General features: G+C 39.4%; 1 protein-coding gene across 4 annotated transcripts in view; it reads right to left on the reverse strand.

The window, feature by feature from the left end:
- Window positions 1-8,134: 8,134 nt before the first annotated feature.
- The window catches only part of TOX (thymocyte selection associated high mobility group box), a 217,579-nt gene continuing 205,291 nt past the window's right edge, over window positions 8,135-20,422 (reverse strand). For all 4 annotated transcript variants that reach the window (XM_058036806.1, XM_058036825.1, XM_058036798.1 and 1 more), the window contains 2 exons: window positions 11,422-11,573; window positions 8,135-9,574 (listed from right to left, as the gene is read on the reverse strand). In XM_058036806.1, coding sequence (XP_057892789.1) covers window positions 9,538-9,574; window positions 11,422-11,573 — 189 coding nt within the window. In that variant the 3' untranslated portion in view covers window positions 8,135-9,537. The remainder of the gene's footprint in view (window positions 9,575-11,421; window positions 11,574-20,422) is intronic.

The raw sequence follows: 20,422 nt of genomic DNA on the forward strand, positions 1-20,422 counted from the left end.
TGTTCTTCTGAGTGATTTCTATTTACATATTCTCAGGTTCTCTCAATGTCCAACAGAATGTGATACTTTACCAACCCACATCTTGAAGACAGATGGGGATTTTATTTCCTTTCTTTTACCCCTTTTTTAAAATTGCTTTTGACTCCCTTACCTTCATCTTCCCACAGCTGCTTGTCAACATTTTTTCTAGCACAGTACCTGAAGTGCCCAGTCCAGGAAAACACATGAAATGTTTATTTGTTTGTTTTAAATCTCTGTGTTAACAGTTACAGCATTTAGCTTGCTAAATATCTAAATACCTGTCAGGTAAATACCTATCAGGGTCTAAATGTGAGTTCCTCCACCTAATTGCTGGTGTGAGGATTGCTGAGTTACAGGTGATGAGATGCAGAGCAGGGTAGGACAGCAAGTTTAGTCCTATGTGAAATGCCTGGACTTCATGCAGAGGAGCTGTCAGAGCTTTGGTCTCCTACATTTCTGCAACCAGCTGATCAACTCCTACTCAGCAGAATTATATCCCAGTGTAGACATAGGTATTTAAGGTCTCCATGTGTTTTAGAGAATTAGACAAAGGACAGAGAATTTTTTTCCTACATAATATGGCCCACGGAGGTATTGATCCTTCTCAGGCTGCAAAAGGAGGCCAGATTCCTGAGAGTGTGCCTCCATCAGGTGTTCCTGTTAGGTTCTGTTGTTCTGCAGGACCAATGGGCTGGGTGGTGGACACCCCTGAACACCTGGAGAGCCCCACTGAAATGAGAGAAAACAGCATGGAATGTCTCATGTGGACCAACCATGATGGCCATGAAGAGATTCTGGAGTTTCCCATGTTCTGCTTCATTCAGTCCAAAAAGATTTCTTTGAATGATATAGAAAGACCTCACACACTAAAAATTGCTCTGGTATGCCCTTCTAACCTCCCTCTCAGCATGTGTAAAGCAGAGCTACATTAATTTCAATGCTGGGACTAGTTTCCTATCCCCAGAAACTGGAGAGGACTTTGTGTGTAATGTCAATTAGAGTAGTGAAACTCCTCTGGTTTTCACACACTGAATGCATTCTCCAAAGTAATGACACCAAGACAAAAAAAAAAAAAAAAGGAAGATTAAGGGTTTGCATCATTATGTTTGACAGAACATATACACTACTTTTGCAGAGATTGAAATAATCATAACTAAGCTCATGGAAAATTGCAAATACATAAAGGTTGTATGAACAGATGCATAAATCAGATTGTGAAGTAATTTTAATGCACTTTTTTGGACATAAATTCTTTTAGAGGACTCATCAACCACTTTCTGATATGAATCTTCTGTAAGGATGATGATTAAAATATTAGACACCGGTGAAAACATCTCCACTTCTAAAAAAAAAAAAAGTTATATCTAAGCCTTGAGGCAAAAATGTTAAAAATAGATATTTCTTGTATGAAACTATTTGCACAAATGAAACTAATAGGTTTTTATCTAAACCATCTGGTGGAGGAAAAGCATTAAAATGTAAAGTCACTTATTGAAGCCCACAGAGATTTATTCTGAATGCTATATATTCCAAAAATACAAAAAAGGAAAACTGTATATTTTTCTTCATTTATCTGAGGCCTTGCTCTGCAGAGTCCAAGTTTTAACCAGTTTATTTTGCTTGGGCAAAACCAATACACTCCTTCTGGTCTTTGCTGGAAAGCTGTGCTCCCAGTAATGCAATCTAAATTCATTTTAGAAAAGTGATTAGTGAATTATCATTTATGATTTGCTTGGGAGTTTTTTCTCCCCCTTAAATAAACCTCTACAGGAAACTCAGATACGAATGGCATTCACTTTTGTTTTTTCTGTACATGTAAAACCAGACTAAAACTTCAGTTTAAAATAGCACAATTTACTGTAGCATGAGATGTAACAGGAAGCAACCAACTCTCACTCCCTTCCACAATGTGAGGCCAAACAACCAGGTTCTGCTGGGTTTCTGTCCCATCTGAAACTGATTCACAGACTAGAACTGGAAGGGATCTCTGCAGGTTTTCTGGTCTATCCTATGCCCAAAGGCAAAACTGGTACAACTTAGAAAGGGCTTTTCAGGGCTATCCAGTTGCCTTTTGAATGTTTTAAAATATGGAAATCCCACAGTCTCTTTGGGCTCCTGTTTCAGTGTTTTCAACCTTCCCCCAGTGGTTATTTTTACCATAATGTGCAATCAGGACTTCCCTTATTCAGCCTGTGTCTGTCGTCTCTTGCCCTTCATGTATGGCTCCAGAAAGATTTGGGCTTTGTCTTCTCTGTAAAGACCCACTGTGCAGTCACAGACTGCAGAAGGAATTCCTCTCCTTGAGACTAACCAGGTTCAGCATTCTCAGCCCTCCACCTCAGCCCTGTCTTCCAGCTCCTGACCGTCGTGGTGGCCTCCTCTGGATTCACTCCAGCATGTCAATGTTTTCCTTGTACTGTGGTCACTTCTGGAAAGGTTCCCACCTCTAGAGTCATGATCCTTAGGCTGAAGGTGACAACAATACGAGAAGACACGACAGCCTATTTCTGACTTCTGTTCAAATTGTCCTCAAAAAATTCTCCCTTGAGAGTTCAGAAATACTCAGCCTTGAAAATCTATCAGCCATGTAGTGCAGAGGCACAACCTTCCTGCCAGGAGCTCACACTGTGGCTGCTTTCAGCCTGCTGGCAGAGGGCAGCTTCTGCTGCGGGCTCGGATGCAGGACAGCCCCATTCAGCTGTCATGGCTCTCTCCTGGTGAGGCTAATCAGTTTTCTTGGTGGCAGATATGTGTTTGTGTACTGTGATCTGTCAGGTCTGATGTAGAAAGGTAGGTAAAGAGCTTCATTGACTTCCAGGCAGAAATTCTGAAAAAATAATAAAAAAAAAAAAGACCAAGAAATAAATCAGTTTCAGGCATATGAATGATATAGTCAAAATTCCAGTCTCACGAGCTTTGATATTTTAATCAAAGATTCCAGGAACCTCAAACCAGGGATTACTCAGATGTCAATCTTTTTATTTCACTTTTTAAAAATTAATTTAGAAGAGTTAAGTTTGAAAATAGCACTGGGCTGTCCACATATGACTTAAAAGTGGAAAACTGCTGAAGACAAATAAAACCTGGCAACTTTCCCCTATTTATTCTTTGTAAAATCTCACTTAAGTCAAAACTGCCCCTGTGGATCTGAGCACCACTTCACAGATTTTGAACTTTAGTTGTGACTAAAGCAGAATACTGTTTTTTAAAACTCTCAGATCTCAGCTACCTTTCCTCTAAATTACTCTTTGTCCTTGGGCACATCACTTACGTCCTTTCATTTTCATTCTTTAACAAAACCATGTAGCATGTGCTTGTATGCCAGAGGAGAGGAGAGGATCTGCTCATTATTTTGAACTCTGAGCAAAACATGAAGGCTTCCTCTGCTAATTAGGGCATCAGCCTTATTTATTCAAGTGGTGACATGTTTTTGAATGAACTTTGGATCTTCATGTTGCTATCTAAGCAGTGCTACACAGACAGCAGGAAAAAAAAACCTTTCTTGCATCTTCAGTATTTAAAAATATGACTGTACTGATGGCACAAACATGGATCCAGGTGTTTCACTGAAGAAAGTTGGAATTACAAAAGCAGCCTGCAGGCTTTGTGTCTGCAGGGGGCTTATGCTGCCACAAGTATTGTGCTAGCACCCTGTGTGCCCCCATCCCCAGCCCATATCGCAAAGGTTTTGGACTTTTTTACTTTCCACTGAAACTTGGCATTATGGGACCACCAAGGTCACCATATATGCTGTGCATAAAGCTGGGAAATGTTTGACTCCATGGATCAAAAAACTTGAATGTTCAGTAGAGGTTTTCTTCGTCTTTCTTTCTATTTTATTTTTTTGAAGGTATTTGAGCCAGGCAGATTGTAAGGCAGAACTTCTTAGAAAGCAGTTTAGAGCAGCATCTGAAATGTGTGATTCTTGGAGCCTTCAGAGACTTCTGCATTACAAAATGTGTGCCCAGCCTTCTGTGAAAAAGTGGTGCGTGGAATCACCTACCTGTATGTTTGATTTAGCTAAAGAACACAGTTTATCAAAATGACAGAGACATCCATCCTTGATCTGACTTTTTTTTCCCCCGGGCAGTTGTGTATACATCCTGATGCTTGGCAAATGCAGAGTTAAAAGGAAAAATATTTTGGTTTGAGTTTGAACTAAACATCCAGCCTCTGGTCATGGCTCTGAGTTCTGTGGTTCTGCCTGCTCTGTGCGCTCGGTGTCTGCCGTCCGCATCCTCACTGCTCAGCTGGCCGGCAGTCTGGAAAACGCTGATGTTCCAAGGGTTACTGGATTACAATTGTTCTCTGCAAACAGAATTCACATCTGTTCTGACAACTTATTTCAGCCTGATGCAACTTGAAAAGGTCGAGATTAATCCCAGAAAATCAGACTTCTATTTGAAAGGCCAAATCAACTTTAATTGTAACACATGGCTATTTGTATTGGCATTTAGCTGCAGCCGTTTATCCTTCTTTCCACTGGTATTATTTGTTTCTGAGCTTGCTACTAAAGCCTACAATGCCAGCTGAAATGCTTTAAGTAATGTAACAAAAATAACAGCTGACATATTTTCTTTTTACAGGTTTCCACTGACCCAGGGTATTTTGTGTGCATGGCTTTTATGACTTTTATTTATCAGCAGTCTGGGTAAAAAAGTCATAGAAGAAAAAGTTGGTTCCTTTTATACAGATTCATGGTGGCTACTATACCCTCCTATCCTGCTGGCTTTATCCATCAGAGCCTGAGGGGATGAACCATGTGCTGTGAAGTTCTGCCTCTTACCCAATTTGGACCCCAGAGGTTCAGGGGTTTAAAGCCCCCTTGCATCACACGGGTCGCAAGCTGTGCTTTTCCATGTCGGTGAGGTGACTCAGAGCAGCACCCTCCCCTAGGCGTGGTGTAACACCTCTCCAACCACCCCGCTCCTCCTGGCAGCTGCTATCAGCTCAGCGCTCAGCCGTCAACTGATAGCTGAGCTCTCAGATCCCCTGAAAAGTGGCAGGATGAAAGAGACTGATTTGGCAATACTCTGCTCTTGCTGTTTGGCCTGGAGAAAGATACTCTAAGTGGTAAGATTGTTTAGCAACAGCTGGCAAGCACCCGGGTGTGAGCCTGATTTTCAGACATGACAAGCACTTATAGGAATGTTGCCAGATACAGCTGTTTAAAAGCCTTAATAAACAGCAAGTCAATACTAATCTTTGCCAAATTAATCTTTTCCTTGACAGCCCATCAGAGCAATTATACTCAGACTCGTTGTAAACACACAATTGTCAGAGGGTAAGGATCTTCTCTGCAGTATACTGTGGATTTTTGCACACAGATTGTTTTCCAAATAGGTAGGCTTCCTTTTATTTTCCTCTTCCTTTCTTTTTTTTTATCTCTTTTTTTTTTCCTCCTTTTTTTCCCCTCTCTCATTTTATTTTCAGGCCGATTATTTGATTGCCAGCTTGGTATTAGCCTGAACAAAATTTCTTTGTAAAGTGTCTATCACAGCAAGTCCTTAATAGAATGTGAAATGATGACAGTCACAGGATCCATGCAGATGCACATTTGCTAGTGGGTTTCTCTAATTAGGCAGTAACTGTGACAGACTCTGAAATGTTACAAGTCATTGTTCTCACTTGTCCTCTTGTTGGTGAAGTAAGAGCTACATTTGAGATGTGATTTAATGTGCTGCTGGGTAATAATAAAATACATGGGTTTGCAAAGGAGAGCAAATGGTGTCTGTGAGACCTGACACAAAGCACCTGTTCTCCAACATGCTCAGCACCTCCTGCAGCACTGCCAGCATGCTGCTATACCCACAAAAATATTTTATTTCAATGCAAAAGGGCTTCAAAACACTAGAAAAAATAATTAACAGGGTAATGGTTGTTTATCTGTCTGCCTGCATATTTTTCTAGTCTTTTTGACTGTATCTGTACCTCTATACTCACCTATCAAGGGGAGTCTAGGGGAGTAACTCCTCTGTGGGCTACATAACATCTCTTAGCTAATTCTCACAGTATGTTCAAAATACAGATTTTTTACCTACTCCATTTTCCCAGGGCACAGAAAAAGATCTCTGTGGATCTGCCATGTTTACAGGACTGGGGAAGAAACAGGTTTGGAGATGGTAGTTCAGGGTGGGGGTGATGTCTGAAAAGGCTAAAGGAGGTGGTAAGAGCATGTTTTACCTTCCAGTAATGAGCTCTTTTCTTTTTGTTGGGTTGCCTGTTTAGAGAGGAGCCTCACAGGGAATATTTGGCAGATGCCACTGAAATCAGGAGCTGGTATTTGGTGAGAGAGAGAAGTGGGCATGAATACATTACATTTCCCTGTGAATGGCTGGGGCCCTCTATGAATACATTACTTACTGCCTGTGGATGAGTGTGAGGGGAAAATCCTATGGCAGGCCCATTTGAATTAGAGTTTGGCTTCTTTGGTCAGAGGCAGCAGCTGGATGAGATTTCTGCCTGGAACACGTGAGTCTGGGGATAGAGAGACCGGGATATCTCCTGTCACCAGAACATGGCACACTGAGAGCCGCAGTAAAATCAAAGAGCTTTTCCTTTTTAAAACCTCTGCTTACCTTGTGCAAGCAGATGGGGTTTACAACCTGCAGAGTCTATATGTTGCCAACCTTGCATTCTGTCCACCATTTTTTAAAAGTAATTTTAAAATATATTATTTTCAACGAACAGCAGACTATTTCCTTTGGTTTCTATCACTCTGACAGATGTTTTTATTATGTTCTCTTGCTGTTACTGTGTAGCTTCCATGTGCAGGTTGTTTAGTTCCTGTGTGCTTTCCCATTATCATGGTTAGGCCAGATGGTGACTTACAACCAGTGACTGGGGTGTGTGTGTTACTGTGGTGCCTAAGGCACAGTGCTGCAGTGAAGGATGGGGCACATCTTCACCAATTCCACTGGAGTTGCACCTGCTTCCAGAAGGATCCCACCCATCTATTGGCAACTTATATCTGTCAATACACAGCCGAAAATAAACAGCAGACTGCCCATGGCTGGCAACCATTTATTTTTCTGAGGTCAGACATGAAGAATGGATATCTATGGATTGAAGCTGGATCTTCCTTTTGGGAAAAAATGGTTTCACTATATCCATGGCCAAAACCTGCTGTTCTTCAGCACAGTTGTTTCATCTGAGCAGAGACCAGACACAGAACCTCACTCAGAGGGTGGGTACCAGAGCCACACTGGATGGGTAAAGTGCTGCACAGCACACACACCAGTTTCCCATGCTGACAGACTGAGAGACACCAACTAGCCAGAGGTTCATACAGAATAAGTATTTTATTCATGATGTATTTTTTTATTTACATTAAAGTTTTCTTGTATTTCGAACTCTGCTTGGATACCGAAATTAACAACTTTATGTGACTGCACACCTGCTCTATAAGAAATGAAGATAACACAGTTCTTTTCCATAAAAGAAAAAAGAAAACTGCCTGTCGAAATCAAAGTTGATTTTTCTCATTCTCAGTAATTATCTTTTCTCTTTAGAATTAATATGAGTGGAAAATGTAGTTTACTGTAATATAATAAATAGAAGACATTGGGTAATTAGTAGTGCTGGTATATTTCTAAAGTACTAAAAAGACAAACAATAAACTGTGAATTTAATCACGAGTTCTCATACAGTTTCAAGACAGGAAAATTAGAGCTCTCAGCTACAGTTATTTGAGTAATCACATCTGATCTGCATTATTTATTAGTTATTACATGCCAAGTGATTCCGATTGTACATTGCCTGAAATAATTCAGAAGCAAGCATGCCTTTGTTTCTGCTCTGTTTTATAAAGAAAAACCAATGGCATTGCCAAATGTGTATTCTATCTGAATTGCTTCCTTTATTTCACACAGAAAATACAAATCAATGGTAGTGTCCATTAATGGGACAGGCATCTGGGACAAAATCATCCAGAAATATATTTTCAGAGCTATCCCTGATCCCAAACATTGACAAAATACCTTCTTTTGGATATTTTTATCCCTTTCCCTGTGGCTGTTGAACTTACCTTTCATTTTAGGATTTATTTCTGATATACTCCCTAAAATTCTATAGGACTTTTGCATATATAATAAAATGGCTGAAGCATATTTGGTAATATTTTTGGTAATATGTTTATTCCACTTGACAAATCAACAAAACATGATGAAGTTTCAAGAAGCAGTGTTATGTAGCTTTATTCAGTTAGTTTTGTTGGTTCAAGTCTTAGTTTTGGGCAACTTCCTCCTACAATGCTTTAAAAAGGGAATTACTTAAAATACCTTTTCTTTTTTATTTTCCATAACAACCAAAGAAATAGAGAAATAGTTCTTGGTTACCTTCATTTTCTGCCATTAAAGCAGGTTTGTTGTTATATTTGTCACTGTAAAAACTAAATAAAGTATTCACATCATCAGTTGTGAACAATTTGTGCCAGCAAAAGTTAAAGCGTCAAAGAAACCTCTTTAAAATGCTAACAAATTTACTTACAAACACCTATATTTATTATTTCATAAATAGGCGCAACAGGTTCCATAAAAAAGATTAAATACAGACACAGTATGAAGAAACAATAATACATAGCCATATGTAGAGGTTATAATTTAGCTGTCTCCAATCTGTTTCTGCATCTAATAAAATATCAGGTAAGCATTTGGCAGTTTTATACATAAAAGGACTTAAATGACGTTTACTAACCAATACACATAAAGTGATTTTCTTTTAAAAAAAAAGCAATTTTTTAGGCAGTACAAAATAAATGTGTTTGCTCTTTATCAACATTAGTTTTTTCTCCTAAGTTTTTTGTATTTATTTCATGAGACAAAGCCAATATTTTTAATTAATATAATTTGGGACTACTTTACTTTTTTTCTCCAAATACTTTGAAAATATAGACTATCAGTCAGTTGTTTAAAAATGAAGTAAAAATATGAATGTTTGCCAATTTTACCCTTATTGTGAAATCAATAAACTGGAATGAGCCAGTTTCAATTACAATTAGCTACAAAAACATTCACATTTTATACTCTAGGAGAGTGTAACATAGATGCTATTTACAAACTTGCTATGACTGCTACATCAAGCCATTTAAAAAGTCTTTAGTAGTTTCATATAAACACCCATTATGAAAAACCAATGGAAAATCCAGGACTTTTATCCGAGACATCTACAGTTGCTAAGGCAGTTACTACCGCAGCACTTCACAGCAAAAACCAACATAAAATCTGAATGGTCCAAGTTTCCTTCAGGGAAGAAGAAAAGCAATGTCCGTTATGGGATCTCAGGGAAGGGGTGGAAAGGAGAAAGAAAGAGAAAAAATGGGGAAAAAAACAAAGAAAAGGAAAGAAGCGAGACTATTTTTTCCAGAGTGGGTGACCCACAAGCTCAAATAGTCCTAAGTGCTTAGCAACTTGTATTTTCTAATAAAATGCAGAACTTCCCTGACTGCATAAAGCAATCCATGATGAAAAGACTTCCCTGCATTCCTCAGTGAAAGGAAAGGAGAGGTGTTTCAGATTTTCAGGTAAGGTAGAGTGCTTTGTCCCTCTGCATGCCCCTGTTCAAAGAGAAAAAGAACAAATGTGACTTTTTTTCTTATATTTGAAAAATTTTTAGTTCTATTCTTCAAGGAAAAAAAAAGATCAGCCCCACAACCCTACTGCATGTCATTAATTCCAAGCATATCACTGAAGTACAGCAGCATTGCCATGGTAATAATAAGAAAAAGTCATAGAAACTTATAGCAACCTGGAGACCACATCTGTCTTAAAAACTGCCCAGGACTGGGACATGGGTTTGAGCACTGGTTTGGGGAAACCTGCAGTAGTGGGCTGGTAGCACTGACTATCAAAAACTGCTTGGAGCTCCAGATTTAGCACAGGTCTTGGAATGATGCTCCATAAGTGACCTATAAGAAGCAGCCAGTTTCCTCAGAGGCAGGAGAGCTTCATTACATGAATATAGGTGTCAGCCACTTACTGAGCCTCTGGCATGCTGATTACTGGTACAGATATACCCAAAACATGCTGGATTGGCAGCATTTGCATGATAACCATTTGCAAGGGAACAGCAGAAGCCAAGCAAAGATAGTTTAAGTTCAGATGGATTTACAAAGTCTTATCTACACAGGGTGGACTATCTACAGGGATATGAGCTCAGAGAAAGAGGCTGGGGATGGGAAGTTACACCCACTGCACACCTGGAGAGCACTTCTAGGAACAATGACACATTGCTTTGTTCCAGAAGAGACCAGGAATCACATCCACGGGTGGCTGTGGCTTGTTTGACAGAGGACAGTCTATTCAGAGCTCAGTGCAAGTGGTTGTAAAAGTTGTGTAGATTTCAGCTAGGGCTGCAGCACATGTCTTGACATGGTGGTAGAGCACAGAAGTGAAACTGTTCTGCTGAACAAGTGGGCAAGTCATGGGGCAGCAGTGATAGGTATGGGAAAGAATGATGCTGCTGTTCAGACTAGCTAAAGTTCCCCTCAGTGTCAGCAGGTTGTAGCAAAGGTGTTATTCTGAACTAGTAGCCAGAAAATTATTTTTATTCAGTTCTAATTTGAGTTCCAGAAACACTAAAACAATAAGGCAAGTGAAATTTTCGGTTTAAGTAAATGTAATGGATCAAACTGGTCTTTAGTTCTGCTTTCTGTTCATTTGTCTGGGCTAGATTTGGCACTTTGGGAGCAAGCAAGAGCTTTTATCTCCCATTGCCTTGGGGATTCAGGCTAAGTCAAGGGGAGGTCAGGCTGGTGGGCATGTTCACAAGGCACAACATCTATAATTTAAAACTGAAAAGATACCTTCTGTTCAGTGTTAAATGTTTCCAGGCAGTTTGTGGCACAGTAATATGGCTCCACAAAAACCAGGCTGCCAGAAGTTGAAGGTTTGAAGGGGTTACTAACCTTATATTGAGGACATAGGGCTCCTACAGGTATGGTGTTTTGTTTCTGGTTACAATCATGTGTTCTTCATGCTATTCTCTTGCATGTATCCCATGTATCAGCCCTGCTTCTCGCTGATGTGGTTTTTCATGAGCCCAGCTAGCTATTTTCATGACCCAGACTAGAAAATAGTTCCCGTCATTTGCCTCTCATTGATGCAGAGTGATCTTAAAACTTCTTTCTTACTCCTTCTCCCTAAGATTTCAGTTCTGATCTTCTGTGGAATACAAGTTCTCTGAGACCTAGAAACTGTATGTGCTGTGATAAGGTGACAACAATGTCCAATAAATGTATGTACTAACAATTGCTCTCCCATAACAGACTAATAAATACAGGGCCATCACAGACACACAGAAACACTGTGGGGAAACGGGCAACAATGCTGTTCCCAAATTCTCTGTCATATACTTGTGTCATGAATGTTGCTCAACACAAGGTGGCATTCACTGGCTGCTTACCCATTACTGCAGTAGTCATTATTCCAGTCCACAGTCTGTGCTGGAGGATTTCTGCACCCTGAACGAACATACTCCATTGCTTGGGTAACAACTTGTGCAGCTGTTGATGTTGGATTGATGATATTCTGATAATCAGGCTGAAGAGTAAATCCCTAGAGGAGAAAATAAGTACATTAGAAAGAATGGAAAAAGAGTAACAGGTTGGGTGCATTAAAAAAAGTAAAAATGCAGGCTGTACTGTGCAATAGTAGAGAATACTAGTTTTCCAGGTGAGATTTTGGTTATAAAACCTATAAGAGGCCAAAATGTGTAGGTGCTTTCTAACTTTTAAAATCTTTCTTCGGTTTGAGAAATGAAACACTGCCAAAGCTCTGTTTGCTGTTACACAGTCACAGGATGGAACTAAAGGAGACAGAGCAGAAACAATTCAGAACCAAGAGAACAACTCAATCAGCACTGGGACAAAAAGGTCTGTTTGCTCCTTAGAGCTTCCATTTAGATTAAATGTAAGCACACACACTAGTCACTAATTCCCAGAATATGCAACAGAATCTTTTTGAAGGATGTAGGCAGCAGGTGGCTGACTGTTTTATTAGACTACACCTATTCACGTATTGTTCTCAAAACCCTTTTTCTTCATTCACTCACAAAGGGACCATCTGCTGCTTCTTTTATTTGCACTTCTCTCTCAACTAAACGGAAATTCAACCAAAGGTTTTTAACAGTTGTTGGACTAATGTAGTGAAAGTAGCACAGAATAACTTGCTTTTGAAACCAAGGAGATGAGAAAAAAAAGTGGAAGTTACAAAGAGACATCTAACCTGCTCCTGGAATTTTCTGTCATATGAAAAGTCATAATCATTTTTAGCTCTTTTGATATATTCTGATGTTTAAATATTGTGTTTAAAACCCAGGAGAACAATTGAAATTTCAAGGCTAGTGTATCTGGTTCACCCTGTACATCGTGTTCCTGTAAAGTAGGAAGAGTTGTACTGGGTAAAATATGGGAACGTTGTATTAAAGGAATCGATGCCTACTGAAAAAATCCAGACCAAACTCCTTCCTGGGGCAAGGGCATACAATCCCACTGAAGTTAACTGGTTATGCATAGCTACTAAATCGGAAATGGAACTTGCACCAAGATGCCTAGTTTGGAAACCCACTCCTTCCAGCCAAAGATCACATACAGAATAGATAGAATTAACTCTCTTAGTTTTTTGTTAATTCAGTGTTAGTGTGTTGTGTGTGATTGCTTTTCTTACACAGCCTTCATTAGGACAGGAATTTTGTGGACAGATGTTTGTTTTCTGCAGGTTTAAGAAGGCAGCCATGCTACCCTTTGTCAAGATAAATGAATATTCTCAGCTTTCTCTTGTCCCCCTTCATCCACAGAAATTACCTTCCTTCAAACTGAATGTCACTTCCTTCTTCTCATCTCTCTTCCTTGGCTATTCCCTGAAGTCCTGCAGGTGTTTTGCCCCACCTCTCATGTGCACTGCCACCTTGGTCCACTCATCCTGATCACGGGTTTTAGTCTAGGCCATAAATGACTGCTATTTTATTTCTTAATCTTTTTCATATGGAGAACACCCTGAGCAACACTTCAGTACCTTAAATACTCTTGGAAACCTCACTTTATCCCTGTTGACTCCAAGAAACAGACCATTAGTAGTGAGCAAGTTCACAGCTGAATTCTGTGTCTAGTTGCCATGTTACTTATATACTGCCCTGTTAATGAAATTAAATAAAGCCTTCCCATGGTGGATTTTACACCCATGGGGAGACTGTAACCCCCACACTCTTGCACTGCCTTTTCACCAGGCTCTAAATCTGTGCAGCGAGCTGCAGAGACAACCCCCATACCTGCAACAGATCCAAAGGAAACAGTAATTGAGCAGATTTCCCGATGACTTTGATTGGAGTTTTGTGTAATTAGAAGGCTGAAAATTTAGGTTTGTATACCATCTTCATAATTTTTGTTCAAAACACCAACCATAAGGCCTTTTTAATTCAGCTGTAAGAGGAAACTAACCACAGAAACACATCCTACCCCCAGGCACTCAGATTTACCTTCGGTAGTGAATCCCCTGATCTATCAGATATACAAGAAAAACACTATGCAGGGACAGTAGCCAGTAGCAAAGCATGCAATGAGCAGGCACAGAGACTCAAGTACTCCTAAAATCATAGAATGGTTTGGGTTGGAAGGGACCTTAAAGATCATCTGGTGGGCAGGGACAACTTCCACTAAACCAGGTTGTTCATCCAACCTGGCCTTGAACACCTCCAGGGAGAGAGAGCATCCACAAACTCTGGACAACACTCATGAAGCAAGGAGACAGTTCCTCCAAACCCAAGGAAGAGACCACCAGTACAATATCCATTCAATTTCTTCTGGAATTAGGATAAATAAATAGCTTAGGTGTCAGAGAATGGTCCTGGGTTTTAATTCAGGAACTGGGTGTGGATGGATTCTCATATTTTTTCAGGTTTTCTGTGTGACCACAGCCAAATTGCTTTGGCTCTCTTCCAGCAAAGCACGTGTGCACTTGTGTTTTGACTGATTTGGTACCTCTCATGTTAAGGTTGGGGCTGCAGAGCCAAATTTAATTCTTCTACCTGCAAAATAAGGCATAACAATGCTTTCATCTTGATCCTGACAAGTTCTACTTGGTTTATGGCTGCCTGGGATTGGGCTCTGTTTCTTAGGACACACTCAGGTGATAAATGCTAACGTGGTGCAGGGGTATCTGTGCCAGGCTCCAGCCCTAGAGGGGTCTCAGTGGTCCCTCTGGGGGGTTGAGGGATACCAGAATACCTGATGGAAAACATGCTTGTTAAAGCCAAGTCATTTAAGCAACCTCAACTCAGTATGAAGGACTGATAAAGTATGGTACTGTCAAAAATGTAAACAAAAATTACTTCAGCTTTTTTATCAACAGAAAAAGCTCTGAAAATACAGATCTGTACAACAGAGGGAAACAGCCTTGTACCAGGCTTGTGGTAAATATTTGGGTATTATTTATGTAAGCCCTTAACAAACAATGATGAAATAAAAAGTGCTCAGAAAATGAGTGCTTCGAGGTCTAATTAAACAATGCTGAATGTTTTTGCATTGTAATGCTCAAGAGAAAATCACCAACTGTTTTGCAACATGCCTAGAATTTTAAATTTCATTTTCTTGTCCCAGATTGAAATAAAAATAGGGAACTTGATAAAGATTAATTTGATGTCAGGAGGGACATTTGCTCTTTAATTAGATTTCTGTAGCCCTAGCAGTTTCGTTGTGCCACTGTAGCAAGTCCTAAAAAGCCTGCAGCAGAACTAAAGAGTGATCCTCATCTCCACACTTTACTAGGAACTAATTTCATTTCCTGCCTGTCTGGAGAGGTATTTTCAACAGGCATCAATGTTTTTGTCTTCACAACTGATTTATTCATCAATCTCAATGTGATATTTTAAACCTTTAAATTACATCCAAATCCTAAAGCATCTGTTTATTACACAAGGAAATTGAAAATCTGTCTGTGTGATATCATACAAAGATTTTTCCTTAAGGTTATAAAGGAAGTTGACAGATATTAATGATTTTTTTTTTCTCTTGACCTCATTCGAAGACAAAGCTTAACAAAAAAGAAGAAGAAATCTGGACAAATACAGCAGGCTCCTGAGTTTGCTGTATATAAAATATATACCAGAAAAAATGAGGTTATTATTTTTGGCAGGCTATGCAATCATCTTGCTGTATACATTTATTTTCTAAAGGAAAAAAAAATACCTAAAAGTAGACTAAAATGAGTTATTATTTTAAAAAAAAAAGTTACATACATTAATCTTCTGGTGCTTTGTTATGCATAGGTACTTGCAGCCATGGGTACTAGACATTCAGAATTTAGTTTTGCTTCCTCTACCTGAGAACTGAAATGGGACAGAGTTGGACATGGGACTCACCATCCCATGCAATGCTTGGGTGCAGGATTTTGAGCAGGGAAGGTGATGCTTCCAGTTGGGCTACTTAAAAAAGGTTTCTTAACAAGATCTGGGTGTATTAAGGAGGGAGTGAACCCTCAGCCTCATCACTCTTCACACCCAAGAGCACAGTGAACAGGCTGGGCAGAGGTGTATGCTCAGAAAGAGGCACAAATGTCCATGGAGCAGAGAAAAGAAAGGATGACCTTGCAAGTGAAAACAGGCTGCAGCTTCAGCTGCTGCTTCAGCCTGAACTCTGGAGAAATTGTGCTGATTTGAATGACAAGGGTTAACAATCAGATCATCTAAGGCCAACTGAGCAAAAATTAAACATCATGTCAAACCTAAGAAACAGACTGGAGAGAGACAACTCTGTATCAGTCAAAAAATTATACAGTGATAAGATGCTCATATGAGCATTTAATGAAAGAAAAATCACACTCTTCAAATCTACTGTGAGTCTACTTCTCTGTCAAAGGTGGATAAAAGAAAAACTACGGCAGAGTGGATTTTGACTTTGAAAAGTAAAACTTTAACACATCTCCTGTTAATGATATTTAAGAAAAATATAACGAATTTCAGAATTAGAAGTTAATAAAAATCAGGATCTAATTTTAAGGTAAGCATGAGAATAGAGATTATGGTCATTTTTTAATAGTTTAAAAGGATTATCACTGTAAACAAACATCCCAAAGGTCTACAGTAATGACCTTTTAAAAATTTATTAATTAACTGCTGGAACAGAAGAGAAAAAATGACAAAATAATCTACCTTCAAGAAGTTAAAATTTAGATAACTCAAAATAAAGATTGTTTAAAAGAAATTAAAAAATAATTACTTATACTAGGCATATGACCAAAATGCTAATACTGAAATTTTATATTGCATTTCAGAACAATTTGGATGCATTGCATCAGCTGCATAGTCCACAGAGTTAATTGATTTTAAAAATAACAGAAATTGTGCAGTCACTGAGGACTTTTGGCTACCAGCACTTCTGATTTTTTTGATGTTCTGTAGTTTTTGTGGATCCTCAAAGGAGGCTGCCTTTCTCCAGCTGGCAGTCACTCTTGATTTGGCAGCTGCACATGTGCAGGAAAGGAGTGCTGGATGTAGAGAAGGACATGCTGTTCCCTGTAGAGCTGCTGAAGATCAGCTCATTGTCCTGGAAGCAGTGGGAACAGAACTCTCTCCTCAGGTCAGCACTTCTTAGCAGACCCTCCTCAAAGTCTGCATAGAAGAGTTTGTGAATTTCACACACAATGTTTTTTGGAGAACTGTGTTCCTGCCTGCCAGGACTGAAATCTGGATCTCTTTGTGGTTTTTCTTGGAGTTGGCAGTCCTTCAGACATTCTACAAGATGGCCTTTGATAAGAAACTATCCTCCTTTTCCTGGAGAAAGTGACTGACCAAATGTCACAGAGCCAGAGTTCAAGCAGGGGATATGTTGAGAGCAGGGATTTGCAGAGCCTGCTACTGTTGAGTGTTACACTGGTCAGCCACGGACTATTTCAAAGAGGGATGTTTGAAAAAAAAAAAAAAGGCCAAAAAACAAACCAACCAAACAAACAAAAAGCGGGCAAAAAAGGAAAACAAAAAAGGGAAGGAAAGGAAAAAAATAGAAAGAAAAAGAGAACCCACAACTGATGATTTTTACTTCTAACATGCCTCCAGCACAGTCTGCAATGAAGTTGCCCAGCCAGGTGAGCCAACACCTGCAGCAGAAAACTGCTCTGCTGGGAAGCTGTTGGCAGACTTACTCTTCTCTTGCCTATGAAGCTCCATGCTGCAGTATGACATGACAAAATTTGCCTCTTTTTTTCTTACAGTGCATTAGTCTATTTAGTATGAGTGGTGCTGAGGCTTCCAAAAAGGAAAATTACTCCTGTTGCAAGTCACTCCCTAGGGAGTGGTATGTTAACTAGTTTCTGTTCTTGCTGCCTTCATGGGGTCTTTGGACAGGTTTATGGTGGCCATACCTAAGCATGGAGGAAATAAAACAACTTGAGGGAAGAGGAAGTGAAAAAAAGTTGGTTTAAAAACAAATATTGCTCTCCTTTCTCAGAATTCATATTCTTCCATTCTTCTTGGCTTTTTATTCAGGAGAGTGTTTTACACAGTGCTGTTTGGGACGGAACATCACACCCAGACCTCCCCTTCCCTTCTCACCATAGGCCAGAAAGACAGTGTGGTGCCTCCTCTTTCTCCTTACTGCTGTTGACTCTGAGCTGCTGGGAGAGCTCATTTTTTCTCCCACTACATCTTTTCCTCTTTAACAAGCTCTGTGATCAGCAGAGTGTTTGTTCTATTTCAACCAGAAGGGAGAGCAGAGTCCTTTGACAATTGAGTCAGAAAGAGGCCCTTACTTTTAGGTTGTAATCTCTTGACTTTTTGCTATTTGCCTCCTGGTGACCAACCTATCTTCTATGTTCTAACACAGTATGAAATCCTGGTGTTGTGTTTTCTATCATTTCTTGACTAAAAAGAGTCATACCTAAGAAACTGAGCAGGATACCATTGTTCTGTTCTGTTCTGTTCTGTTCTGTTCTGTTCTGTTCTGTCATGGCAAATCATGGTATTGTCAGTACACCTCTAGCCCTATAATGTAATATATATTTTGCTATATTTAAATTCAATTCACAAACTCTATAAGCTGTTATATGTTAAAAAAAAAAACGACCAAATATTCCAAAGTGAAATGACATAGACTTTCTCAAGCTCAAAAGCCGCAAGACTGTAAAGCAAAAGCAGGAGTGTAAGAAATATAAATTGGCTTGTAGATATTACACAGTGATTAAAGAGAGAAGAGAGGTGAAGCATGGCAGTGAAGCATTTCAGCAAGTAACAAGCACCTTGAGTGAAACAGAAATATCTCACCACAGTATCTTCATTAAAAGCATCAGCCTTTCTAACTAAGGAATATGAGTTAGCAAAAAGCATTTGACCTAAAATGTTGTGAGTTTAACAGGAACACAGAGGTACAGCATTTTTACTTATCTATAATTGTCCTTAGTTAAAAAAAAACTCATCATGATAAAGATCTACATTCTGACTTCTAGAGACCTGTTTTTTACAGCCAAGGGTCCTGTATTTTTTCTTAAGCTAGAAACAAATCAACTCTGTGCCATATACGTCACAGATGACTGAAAGTACTTCCAAACCATGGATGCACATACCTTATGCTACAAGCTTGCAACTTGGCAAAATAAAACATTATCAGATTCATATTACATTAGCTTTTCTTTGGTAGAGAGTTTAAAGTAATGCCTAAGTGTTTATTCATATAAAAATGAGAGTTTATGTATAAATATGTAAGTATCCAACATCTTTTGTTAGCCCCAACTCTACTCTTAATTCACTAAATAGAGACAGATTTTCAAATCTATTCAGTAAATTATGCCTAAAAATTCTGGAAAAGACATAGGGAATTCTGCATTGGACGACTAATACGCAAGTGATACTGAAGCTGGCAAACAATCTGAACTTGGAAGACTGAGTCACTGTGCAATAAAAACTTGTTGAAATGTAGTTATAGGATCTCAACAGGTGGCTGTCACAGATGTAATTCCTCATGTTTGGTAAATGAACCAGAGTATTGCCTTGTCTCTCACTTCTCTGAGACTTCAGGTTCAACCAGGATTCCTCTGGGCTTAGGATCTCCAGACAGACCCTCCTGGCTCACCCACCTAGGACTTCCTCCAGCCAATTCCAGCTGCCCGGGCTTGGGGTCAGCTCCTGAGTTTCTCTGAGCATGGCCCTCCTGGAACACTCACACCAACTGCAGGAAAACCATCATGAATACATGCCTCCACATATGTGTGGTCATAAGTCTGTTGAGCCTGTTTTCTCTGATAGTGACAAATTGACCGAACTAGGAAAAAGTGGTGAACACTTCACAAGTTTTCCTTTCTGATTACTCCAAATCACTCCTGAGACTAAGATCAAAGTTTCTGAATAAATCCCAATCTTCCTGAGCATATCTTGATTTATCTCCTGAACAACTAAGTTTATCAGTCCAAATTGCTTTCAACACTTTTGGGGTTTTTTTCTGCTTTGGAAAATTTCTTCCCCTGTTAAATTGCTCTCCTGGCAAGAAGCTATGGTTTGCATTCAAGTATTCTCAATTCTAAAGACCAATCTTGAGATGAAATGTTTCTGGCTTGGAAAGCAAATGCAAATGCCTTGTTAGCAAAGGTGAATTTTTAGAGAAATATAAAACATGGAGCAAGTTCATGACTATGTATTATCAGTTGGTACTGACAAGTTTTGTGCATACCAAATTTGTAGATTCTTGCAATTCCATTCAAAAAATTTTCATTTTACTGCCACTTTGCAAAGCAAGATATTATTATTGATAGTTAGATCTCATACAATACAAAAGGAAATTTTCTCTCATGCAATCAACAGTTTATCTGCTCTCTTTATATTCTTCTGTAAGCCTGGAAGGCACAATACCATGGATGGTCTGCATTAACTCAGAACTCGTAGGAAATGTATTGAGAATCAACTATCCAAAACATTCAGAGTAGGGGAAAAAAAACCAAACAAAAAAGCCCCATATTGGAATGGTGGACACAGCCCATTTATTTCCAGTAAAAAAAGGTATGTCTATTTAGCAAAATCAAGCTGTGAATGTGGAGTAATGTAACACACTCGTGTTCACTTAATCTAGCATGTTCAGCCCAACCTGGGCTGCTTTACATTTCCTCTGACAAGTCCACACCACCGTCAGCACAAGGATAACAGCATAAGATACAATCATAATTTTTCTAGACATGCCTGCCGTTTGTTTGCAAAGTGTGACTCCTGAAGGCTTTGCATTTCACTATTTCAGGGTAGCCACAGATTTGCAGATGGATCTATGGGCAGTGATGGTCATTGTCACTGGCACAAACACTTCTACTGCAGTTTTCCATCCTCTAGTTAAACTCCTTCATTTGTTCTTGCCCTTGGGAGACTAAGCCTATACGACCATGGTTTTGGAACCAACGAACCAACTTCTGGATGACTGCCCTCCCCACGCCCTCCCCAA

Source organism: Melospiza georgiana, chromosome 1 (genome assembly GCF_028018845.1).
Source record: "Melospiza georgiana isolate bMelGeo1 chromosome 1, bMelGeo1.pri, whole genome shotgun sequence".
Lineage (NCBI taxonomy): Eukaryota > Metazoa > Chordata > Aves > Passeriformes > Passerellidae > Melospiza > Melospiza georgiana.